This window comes from Talpa occidentalis, unplaced genomic scaffold (genome assembly GCF_014898055.3).
Source record: "Talpa occidentalis isolate TD23 unplaced genomic scaffold, MPIMG_talOcc4v2.1 talOcc4.3, whole genome shotgun sequence".
In the NCBI taxonomy this organism is placed as follows: Eukaryota; Metazoa; Chordata; class Mammalia; order Eulipotyphla; family Talpidae; genus Talpa; species Talpa occidentalis.
In genome coordinates, this window is record NW_023603184.1 from 3,261,117 (window position 1) to 3,273,525 (window position 12,409).

General features: G+C 33.6%; 2 protein-coding genes across 2 annotated transcripts; one reads left to right on the plus strand and one right to left on the minus strand.

Moving 5' to 3' along the window:
* Positions 1–942, plus strand: LOC119254466 (olfactory receptor 4C46-like). Its single transcript, XM_037521566.1, has one exon. It carries the CDS (start codon positions 13–15, stop codon positions 940–942), a length of 930 nt encoding a protein of 309 aa, XP_037377463.1. The 5' UTR covers positions 1–12.
* Positions 943–6,093: 5,151 nt separating this feature from the next.
* On the minus strand, positions 6,094–7,027 carry LOC119254287 (olfactory receptor 4P4-like). Its single transcript, XM_037521404.1, is given in 2 exon segments — positions 6,094–6,133; positions 6,135–7,027. Coding segments are annotated over 2 exon segments (933 nt in total).
* Positions 7,028–12,409: the final 5,382 nt, after the last annotated feature.

Genomic DNA, 12,409 nt, shown 5'->3' on the forward strand with positions numbered 1-12,409 from the left:
AATAGAATATATATGGCGACTAGAAACAATGTCACAGAATTTGTTCTACTGGGGCTCTCAGAGGATCCAAAGATGCAGAAAATCATATTTGTTGTGTTTTTCCTCATCTACATCATCTCTATGGTAGGAAATTTGCTCATCGTGGTCACCATCATTGGCAGCTCATTGTCTGCATCTCCCATGTACTATTTCCTGGCCTATCTCTCTTTTATTGATGCCTGCTATTCCTCTGTCAATACTCCTAGACTGATTGTAGATTCACTCCATGAAAAGAAGATAATCCAGTTCAATGGATGCATGGCCCAAGTCTTTGGAGAACATATTTTTGGAGGTGCTGAGATTATCCTGCTCACTGTGATGGCCTATGACCGCTATGTGGCCATCTGCAAGCCCTTACACTATGCAACCATTATGAGTCGACGATTATGTGACCTGCTAATAGGAGTGGTGTGGGCAGGAGGCTTTCTTCACTCAACCATACAGATCCTCTTCATTGTTGGACTACCCTTCTGTGGTCCCAATGTCATAGATCATTTTATGTGTGATCTGAATCCTTTGCTCAATCTGGCCTGCATGGATACCAGCACCTTAGGACTCTTTGTTGCTGCCAACAGTGGGTTCATGTGTATGTTGAACTTCTTTTTCTTGATGATCTCATATGTGGTTATTTTGTGCTCACTAAAGAACCACAGAGCAGAGGCAAGGCAGAAAGCCCTCTCCACCTGTGTCTCCCACATCACAGTGGTTGTCTTGTTTTTTGGGCCCTGCATATTTATGTACCTGAGACCTCCTGTTACTTTACCCATTGATAAAGCAGTTGCTGTGTTCTACACCATGATTACTCCAATGTTAAATCCCTTAATCTATACCTTGAGAAATACCCAGATGAAAAATGCCATTAAAAAACTGTGTAGTAGGAAAACATTTCCAGAAGACAAATAAATGTGCCTGGAGACTGACTTTTATTCAACTGAGGAAAAGCTGAAGAGGACATTCTGGATGACCTTATCAGTAAATATTTATGGGATGAAAAAAGACATTAACTGCTCTCACAATAGATTCTGCATTGTATGGAGTAGAAAGGAAATGACAAATCTTAAACCAGTATCACACTTTGGATATTCAGAATATCCTAATAATGGGGCTTACTTTTACCTTCTGTATCTATGTGTATTATGCCTAAGCTCTTCTACCCAAACTAAATATGAACCATTATAAAATCTCTTGGTTTTAAGCAGTAATCACTGTAACAAATTCATAGAGGTAAGCACCATAATTTTCCATATTTTGCAAGTGAGGAATCTGACTGAAATGGGTAATCAACAAAGCAAGTATATTGAAGACGGGTAACCAGAGCATAACTGATTTCTCATCCATGCTCATGACAGCTTACATAGTCACACAGTGATGATTGAAAGGTAAGAAAATGATGATGGTACTATTTATTGAACAGGGTTTTGTTTGTTAATATATATATAACATATATTGTATATATGTATAATTACACACATTATATCTACACAGATATATGTATATCTATGTATGTACATCCATAATATGTGTCTACTTGTATATGTCTATGTTAGTACATTATAACTAAATTCTAAGCTAAATTTTAGCTAATTCTAACTAAATTTTTTCTCTAATACTTTGTTCATTTTTATGTATCTTAATTAATGTTAATATGTTCTTGTAACATTTTGGTATCACACTGTATTAAGGATTTAAAAGCAATGGGTCATAAAGCTTTTCATGGTAACTAACAAGGTTAGACAACATTTCCACAATTTTTGTACGCATGTCACTATTTTCAACTGCTAACCTATTAGAAAACTTGATAACCCAAATTAATAAAAACATTTAAATATCAGTCAGGAATTTCAATTTATTATGTAGTTACTCCATATGTAGCATACTTACATGCTAGCTAACACTCGTTTATAAGGCAGCATAATGTCCAGTTTATGACATTATGAGTGAATTAATAAAAGAATAAAAGAAAATGAAATAGATATCAAAAACAACAAATAACTATGAACAAGAGACACTCTATGGGGAGTGGGGGGTGGGGAAAGGAGGGCTTGGGGTCAAAATAGGGGGGTTGTAATTGTATGGGGAATATAAAAATAAAATTTAAATTAAATTTAAATTAAAAAAAATAAAAATCACAACTAGAAAAAAAAAAACTTAGAACCAATAAATAGCAATGAAGGAAGGAGATTTTTTTTTCTTCCTTTATCTGATTCACTCTGAGGAAATTTGTAATGAGATTTTTTTAGGGAAACTATGATTTGTTTCCTCTTTAAATTGAAGAGTGAAAAGAAATTGAAACAGAGGATATCAGTGAATTAGCAAATATCAAACTCAATATTCGGTGCTCTTGGCAAAATGTCTCGTCTTATGGTTGTAGATTCTCTGTATTATATTTGTCTGTTAATAATTTTTATTTCTAACATTTTAGTGAGAAATCTTTTTAGAATGGGCATCACACTCGACATACAATACAGTTTCTGGAGAAATAATTATCATTCCACTGTCCATCATCATTAATAAAAAAGAAACTTTTATTCCTATAAAGTTTTCAGACACATTGATAGTTGCACTTCAAAGCTGAACAAACATATCCAGGTCCTCACTTCACTGATCTTAGGATATGGTGAAATTTCCCAGAGACAGCAGTAAATGACAGCAGAATGTTATAACTGCAAGACTGTGGAACACAGAGGGGTAGGAAAGCAACATTGTAGGACACATAACAAAGAACTGAAGGGCAATAAAGACTCAGACAAAGACAAATTTTGTAAGCTGAACCAGGAGGGGACAGGGAAGGGAATAGGTGTGGAGGGGAGAATTTGAGTGGGGGAAATAGCACAAGGGAATATTGTGATGAACTAAGTGCGCTTTGGTGGTGGGAGAGCTATGGTGACCACATCTGAGTGGAGAAATCATATATTGTTCTAAAATTAAACTAAAAGTAGAATCCCTAGCTGAAAGACATAAACTGCTCCCCCAAAGGGGGAAAGAAATCAGCAGAGTAAACAGGCATGAACTGGAACAGGACTATCCTTAGCAAAGGAAGACAACTAAAGTTGGGGGTTCACAAGGGTACTCACACAGCTGATCTATGCAATATGGCTGAGCCTATTGCTCTATTTATTCAATAATGATTTAGTGAACCCTACTGTGTGTCAGAAACTTGTGGAACACTGAGCTTGTAAAAGCCTCAGAAGCAAGACATAAAATTGAATCAAAAAGTCAGAGAAGACCAAGCTATACTTTGAGAAACAGGTCAATGGTGCTTGACTAGCAAAGGCAGAGCTGTGCAAGTGATTGTCATGATTTGGAGGTCAAGGAGGGAGGGCTGAAATTTAGTGGTGTCAATGAAGATGATGAACTCGGTGGATGCTGCTGCGTCCAGCTCAGTCCCCTTTCCCAGGATACTGAACCCTACAGGGGTTCTGTCCCTGCCTGGAGGACAGGAGTAGCTCATTCAGGGGAAGCAAATGCCCAATATCTAGTCACCATGCTCAGAAATGACTGGACGTGGACAGAAGCAGAGGTGTAGCGATGGGAACCAGGACACAGGGCTGAGATTAGTTGTGTGATATATATCTTATATATATCAAGTAAAGACATCATTAGAATTTTAGCATCTCAATGAAAATCCAAGAAAAAGACATTATAGAAGTACACAGAAGATTTTTAGGGTAGCGAAACACTGCACGATGCCACAAATCCTTACAATACGCAATCACAAAATAAGGAGTGAACCATAAAGTAACTATGAAGTAGGTGATAATGATGTGCCAATGTAGGTTCATCATGGTAACTCCTGGGCCACTCTTTGGGGTTGGAGATGGACTATGACTGCAGGGTGTGCGTGTGTGAAAGCAGCTGTACTTGAAATCTCGTTTCCTTCCTTTTTCTTTCAGGTGAAGCTAAAATTGTTCTCAAAAAGTAAATTCTTACACAAAAAACTAAACCCAATAAGGGTCCATTGGGTTTCCTTTTATCCCTAATGGTTATATGGAGATCAATACTAAATTTGGGTGATTTGTGACATCACTCATTTTGTTATCAATGCGTGACTATGAATGTCATAGAGGTACATTTTAGATATGAATGATAAATCTTTACAAATAAAGAGCTGTTATATAATTATCTTCCTTTACATAAAATCATTTTATCTAATGTCTTTTTTGTTGTGGTATTTGTTATTTAACTTAGAAGACTTGAGTTTAAATATTTTTAAGCATGCACGGAAGTCCCATCATCAGTTTCTTCTGCTTTTCTCCAAAAAATATATTTCTCAAGAATTTCTTCCCTTTATACCTACAAGGTAATTTGGTTTGGGCCTCCCCTGGTGGCGCAGGTGGTGGAGCGCCACTCTGTGAAGCTGTCGGCAGCCTCTTCAGCACTGGTTCGATACTGGCTGGGCCGGCGCGGGTCCCACATGGTGCGACAGACCTCTCCTGTCGTGCCTGCTGGTCCCTAAGCAGTGTATTTCATCAGTCTGCCTGTTCTGTTCTCTGCTCTGTCTCTGGTGAATCCTCTGACCCTCCCGCACATCTGGTCTGTACCCCGGTTCTTGTATAAATAAATAAATAATTATTTTTTTTAAAAAAAGTGATTTGCTTTATTATTGTACCACAATATGTATTTTTAACTAATAACTTTATAAAGTTAATTGGTTTAATAAGTAATTCAACTGGTTTATTAAACTAATAAACTTTGTTAGTTTTAGGTATACAGAAAAATTGAATGGAATGCACTAAGAAAAACTTGTATCCATTTTCCCCAGGCAGGGACAACTTCCACTCCAGAGAGATGCCTTTGTTCCTGAAATAATGAATCTACATTGACACATTATTTACAAAAACTCGTGTTTACATTTGAGTTCACACTTGGTGCTGTCCAATCTATAGGTTTTGATTTGTATAATGACAATATCCAATACTTTAGTAATATAAAGAATAGTTTCACTACCTCAAAAAAAGAAGCTTCCTATTTTTCCCATCTGCCCTCTCCCCCGTGACTGCTCCCACCACCACCCTTCACAACCCCCCCACCCTGCACCATGGGTAGGCACTCACTCATCATTTCACTGTCTCCTTATCTTGTCTTTTCCAGAGGCTCATATAAGTGAAACCATGCAGTAGTTGCTTTCACATGGACTTCCTTCATCTTGTAATATGTACTTAAGTCCTGCCTGTGTTGGCTTGTTACTTCATTGCTTTTCAGCCCTGAATAATATTCCATTCCCAGGATGTACCACTGTTAATTCACTTATGGAAGTACATCTTGGCTGTCACCTAGGTTTGGCAATTCTGAATAAAGCTGCTATACACATTCCTACTCAGTCAAATACATTTTTTTTTTTTTGTTTCTGTCTTTGATTTTAGACCACATAATGTTTCTTTTTTCTTTCTTTGAAAATTTTCTCTTTGTAGTTGGAAGTGTCTTTTGGAACCAATGACTACTAATTTATTTATTTATTTTAGGAAAATATGAGAGGGTCAACAACTTCATTTTGTTATATAGTTCCTTAAGTTTCATGGGAAATGCTACTAAATTCTGACCAGCAGGTTCTAAGCCAAAATTACTTTGTTTTCAGGTTGAGTTTTAGATCTCACTCTCATCTCTAGCTATTGTTTATTTCAAAGAAGTTAGAAACATTGAACCTTTTTAAAACAATTCACTCTAAATTTATTTTTTAAATAACTGATTTCTGAATGATATTTCTTTGGTATTTGATTTCAACTTTCCAGCTATACAGAATGTATGACATTACGTAGTTTAGAACTTAAGTAAAAAGTTTAATTATCAAGCAAATTACATTTTAATGATTAATATGGCATTATCTTATTTTCATTGATCCAATAATTACATATATATATATATATATATATATATATATATATCTCACATGCCACAAACCAATTTTTTTCTCCAATCAATTTTGTCAGGCAAAATGTGTAGTCTTCTTTCCCACATTTATTCCTTTTAAGTTAGAATATGAAATATAAAAATCTATGAAAGTCACCTGATTTTTTCACTTTCATCTATTCCTTTTAGTAATTACCTTTCTTCAAATTAATTGTTTATTTCTTTTGAAATCAACGTTTGACACCAGTTTCCTCATGGTGTTTTTCATCTCTGCATTTCTCAGGGTATAAATTAAAGGATTGAACATAGGTGCAACAATGGTGTAAAATAGTGCAAAAATTTTGTCCTCGGGGAAAGTAGTAGGAGGTCTAAGGTAGATGAAGATCACAGGAGCGAAGAACAAGATGACCACAGTGATATGAGACCAACAGGTGGAGAGGGCTTTGCGTCTTCCCTCAGCAGACTGATTTCTTAATGTGTATAATATAATGCCATAAGAAAAAAATAAGACAACAAAGATAACTAAGGCAATTATGCCTGAAAGGGCAATCACAAGGACACCAGTGACATAGGTATTAGTGCATGCAACTTTTAACAAAGGAAAAATATCACAAAAATAGTGATCAATTTCATTAGGGCCACAGAAGGGCAACCTGATAACCATAGAAAATTGAGGAAAGGAATGGAGAGCACCCCCAACACAAGCACCTAAAACAAGGAGATTGCACCTTGTCCTGTTCATGATAATCATGTAATGGAGAGGTTTGCAGATGGCAACATAGCGATCAAAAGCCATGACTGCAAGGATTAAGACTTCAATCATTCCAAACAAGTGCATGGCAAAGACCTGCAACATGCAGCTACCATAGGAAATGGTCTTTCTTTTCACCAAAAGGTCACCTATTAATTTGGGTGTAACAGTGGAGGTGTAGCAGATGTCCATGGATGATAAGTAACTGAGGAAATAGTACATTGGCTGGCCAAAAAGAGGACTGCATCGAATGGAGACAAGGATCAGAAGATTTCCTGCCAATAGAGCAATATAGCAGAGTAAGAAGAGCACAAAGCAAAATATTTGTATGTTTTGTTCATAAGAAAGTCCTAGAAGAATGAATTCTGAGATGTTTCTCCGGTTTTCCATGTATTTGAGTTATGTTTATTTTATACACGAAGTATATCTGAAAGAAATAAAACATATATTTGGTGAAAAATCAGCTATGAATGCAAAAATATAAAATTTATAAAACAGTTATGAATAGAATCTTAATATTAACTGAACTAAGTGAATTAAGATTTTTTTTTTCCTTTTTAAGAAAACTTGCAGACAGATATAGATCTGAGGCACACAGAAAAGGAGAGGAGAATTAGGGAGTCAAAACAAGGGTAGGAAGCTCACAAGGGACTAAGATGATGGTTCACAGGTGAGAAGGAGGTGGGAGATTTATGGGGACTACACCTGAATGGATAAATTAAATATTGTACAAAATGAGCAGCAGTTATGTAAAAAAATTAAAAAGTTAATAAAATAATAAAGGAAAATAAAAAAGATTTTTCCGTGTCATTACATACATATTTTATAAATCTATTGTGGAATTATTATATGATAGTAATAATGAGTTATGTTTTTACTTAATATTGCCAATAGTTATTTGAAATATTTAAATTTTATTTTGCAAATATTTTATCATTACATTATGTATTTATATTAGCTATATTATTTAATAATAAAGAAGACAGACATAAGAGATGCTTCTTTTATAATTTTCAATATTTGTGCCTTATATTTATATGCTCAGCTTTTCTCCCTACAAAATTATTAGACCAAATGCCTATATTGGCTGGCAATGAAACCTAAATTAATACCATCTGTTTAAACTCCACAGCTTGAATTGCTGAATTTGAATTTGTTTAGGGCACAGTATCCTTTGCTATGTGATCAAATGTGGTCAAAGTGTCATATTAAGACAATACAATTATTGTTATATTAAAAATAATAAATGTGTGAAAACGGTACAGTAACAGAAAGTATGTTACATCAATTAGGGATAGTCATTTTGAAAAAATTCAGCAAATTCATCCATTTCTCATATTTGCATTTTAAGTGTTAATAATGAATATGTATTTATATTACATGTACATCTATGTATACACACATACACTGTCATTAAAACTTGTGATGACAACTGATAAGGAAAATATAAGACAGTTAAATTGCCCAAATTTGTGTGAATTGTTTCTGCCATGGCTTTTGCTAGAAGCTTCATGTTTTCATGCAATCATAAACAACTAAGATGAATTAAAGAAGTTACAGAAGGTAACTTGAAAATAAATTTTATTGTTATTTAGCACTGAGTGGTGTTTGTTGCAATAAAGACAAAGAAAAAAATTCACAGGTTTATATATTTTGTATCTAGTTAAATTCAAAGACAGTATTTATTCAGTGTAAAGTGAGTGTAGGCTAAAAAAAAATCACTTCCAGGATTCTTTTTTACCACTATTGAGGAATTAATTGACCCTATATTATATAATATCAAATCTAATTTAATTTATTATTCAGAATCCTCAATTCATAAAATAGAAATTGCTAATGTGTTAACCTTCAACAGTCTTTCTACTCTCTTTAAACTTCATTTTCTGTATTTATACAATTAAGATAGCATTACATAATTCAGAAATTTAATGTGGAGTATGTGATATAATATAAAACACCCCAGTAATATTTAAGGTTCACTATTCATAGACATTTTCCATACACAACCTTAACTTTGAGTGATTTATTTAGCAAGTACAGAAATGATCATGCATGCATATGTAATCAAGTCCAAAGGAAAACAAAGGGGAAAATAACATTTATAATGGGCTCAATAAAAATGTTAGACAAATTTTACATTCACTGATCTATTCGTTAAAAATCTGTTATTTGATGATGGATTGATCATCTGAAAGCATTTCTTTAAACTAATCATTAGCTTGATTTTTTAACACTATTAAAATATAGTTAATTTGTTTATTTGACAGTGTTGAATAAAACTATACTTATCATGTAGGTTATGTTGTTCATATAAGAATAGAAACTCCTATATTTAAATGCTACTGCCACATATTCCTATTTTCTGTTACTATAGGAGAATATACTCTGCTATAAACTTACCTTAGTTGACTCAGATGGAAGTCTTGCACTTTAGAATGACAGCAATTTTTAAATATAGCAAAGACTTTTTATCATGCTCTATCTCTGCTCTAATACTAGTCTATTTCATAAAAGTAGTATGGAGAAATGCATATAAGAATGAATTTGGACAGAAATTTACTACCAACTTAAAAATGTTTCATTTTAACTCTATTGATCTTAACTGGAATTTTGTTTATAAACAATTAACAATTAAAATGAAAATAGTTTAATCATTTTATATTAATTAAATCAAATATAAAAGTAATTTTTAAATAATTTAATATACTACAAGAAAACCGCTAGTCTTTAAAATGGAATTATGTAGAATAAATATAAAAAACATACAGTTTATCTATGCTTGATGGGACCCTTCCCAGACCAAGGTGTCACAGCTAATTCACCAAACATCAGATCCAAGTGATTGTCAGATTAATTTTAGGTTGCGTCAGGAAGCATTCCATCCTCAGAAACTCACTCTGCAGATTTGTCTCCAGTTCCAAATGCAATGAAAATGCAGAAAAATAGAAAAACAGTTGCAAACACATGCAGGTTAATTCTCTGAAAATATTTTGAAAATCTCAGCATGTCTTTTCCTTCTAGGGATTTCCAAGACAAACAGACTTCAAATATTCACTAAAAATCAGAGATTCAAGGGAAAATGCATCTTTAAGCCAAAGTAAAGCAAGCTAGGGATTCTGAATGCCAGTTTAACACCTTTATACTAGCTCACACTAAAAAAATAAGCAAAATGTATGTTTTTAATTACTGCAAAAGTTAACACAAATATTTATTTCCCAGTAAACTTCCAATTTAGTCTATGTCTGAAGATAATTTGCAGAAAAACAGAACATACACTTAAATGACAACACAAAGATAAAGAAGTCTCTGAAAGCCCTAAATAATTATATTCTCAAAGGGGTTTCCACACAGATGCAGACCAGTGTTGATAAATCACTGTCCAAGGAAATGTGCTTGGTGTTCCTGAGTATTTATTTTCAACCTCTGCCTTAGTTTGCCTTAGGGACTCTTTCTCTGGAGTGCCACAAAGTCTACAATCAAGAGTAGTTCAGGAAACTTTGCTCTCTCCCATCCCCCTGCATCCTTGGCAGACACTCATCTTTTTGCTCCCTCCATTGATTTTTGTCCAGAAGGTAATATAGATAAATCATACAGTAGTTGCTTTCAGATGAAATTTTTTCACTTTGTAATATGCATTTAAATTCTCACCTGTGTTTTCATGGCTTGTTATCCACTTCTTTTTAGCACTGAATAATATTTCATTGTCAGGATGTACCATAGTTAATTCATCAGTTCACCTACTTTAGACCAATTTCCTTGCCTCCAAGGTTTAGCAATTATGAATAAAGCTGCTAATCACACCCCTGCATGGACAAAATACATTTTTTGTTTGTTGCTTTCTGTGTTTCTAGACTTCACACGTTTTTTTTTTGTTTTGTTTTGTTTTGCTTCTTTTAAAATTTTTTTTCACTGTACTAGGACAAGTCTTTGGATTTGAATCCAGTAGTAGGCAGGAGGGAGCAGGTCAATATTAACATTTTATTTTATAGTCTTAAGTTATAGGAAATAATAAATTGTGGTCAGTGGTTGAAATACTACTAAGTTAGATTTTAGCTTTCAGAATTATAGATTCTGACTCTGTATTCACTAGTTACTATTATTTATTTCAAAGGGACATCAGAAACACACTTTTCAATAGAATCTATCAAATCTTTATTTGTTGAACAAATGCTCAATAAAATCCAAAGCATTTGAAACATTTTTATATTAGTTAAACTATCAAATACTACAAGAAAAGTAATAACCTTAAATGTTAAACTATGTAGACTAAAATAAAGTGCATATAATTAGCTTATGGTTGGTGGAACCAATCATGGTGTCATGGCAAATTTACTTACCATCAGGGTCAGTACACTACAAAAGTGAAGCAAAATGCAGGGCATTGCAAAGCAACAATTCAAACACACCCAGATTAATTATCTGAAAATATTTTGGAAATTTCAAACATGTCTTAACCTAAAAGTTGACAAGGGAGGGAACTTCAAATATTCACTAAACTATTAGAAACTCAAAGATAAGTATATCCTTAAGTCCCCAGAAAGTAAGGTAAGAATTTAAAAGGTCAACATATTATGCTAACTCATACTAATAAATAAATGTTTTTAAATTCCTACAAAAGTTAACACAAGTATTTAGGTTTTAGAAAACACATATTTTAACATGTGACTGAAGAAAATTTGGTTCAAAAGAGGCAGTAAACAGATCTCTGAAAGCAGTAAATAATTACATTCCCTAAGGAATTTATATATATAAATATCCAGGCCAATGTTGCTAAGTTACTGTCCAAGGTAATGCGCTAGGTCCTCTTGGGTATCTGCTCTCCACTTTTGCCTTAGTGTGCCTCAATGGCTATTTCCCAGAAGTCCAAGATATCTAGTCAGAAGGAACCGTTCAAAAAACGTTTGACTGTTCTAAGTTCTTCCAGCTTTCTGAAGATAAGAGGGAACTAATGTATTCTGTAATATCACAACAACTGTGATAACTTAATTGATAAGAGGTTACTTATCACTAGGGACTAACATTACTGGGAAAGATGGTAGGGAAATGAAAGACAAAGAAAATATGAAAGAATAAAAATCTCCTCATAAACTAGACAGGGTGGAAATGCAAAAATGTATGGGAAAATAAGAGGAAAGAAACTCTCAAAGTACAGAAGAGCTTATGCTGTTTATTATTGTGTTTGGGTCACTTCATAGCAAAATAATACTAACAACTCATTGAGAGAAATTATGGGTTGTTTAATTTTACTATATCTTTAATACTCACAAGTGAGTACTTTGATGTATTATTAGCTTTATTATAAGGTAATAACAGAAGTAACAAAATGGGTTTTCTAAGTTTATGTTTGTTTTCAAACTTTGAAATTTTAAAACCCTGAGTAAATGAAGTCCATCCTGTTAGTGTCAAAGATTTGTGTTTTGTTCTTTTCGCTTCAATGTTTTGCCCAGTGTTGACCAAACTTTCCTTAAATTAGCAGTTACCGGCCCATTGAAGGTGATAGTGGTCCTATCTCTAATTGTCTCCCCAACAAACACACAAGGAGGACACCCCTTTAAGACATACTCAGCAAAGCTAGGAACCTCCACTATCACTATCTTGGTTGAATCATCTCTTCAGGATTTAATTATCTTGAATTTTTTTTTTGTTCAGTCTGCTTTTAAATAATATCTCTATTCCATTTATTGGGTTATTTATTCTTGTTCAGGTCATAATGTTTCTTAAGATGCTATTTTCTCTGTGCTTTATATACTATGTTTATATATTCTTGACTAT

Excerpts from the sequence above, each read along its gene's own strand:
- LOC119254466 (XM_037521566.1), top strand. The coding sequence starts at position 13 with ATGGCGACTAGAAACAATGTCACAGAATTTGTTCTACTGGGGCTCTCA.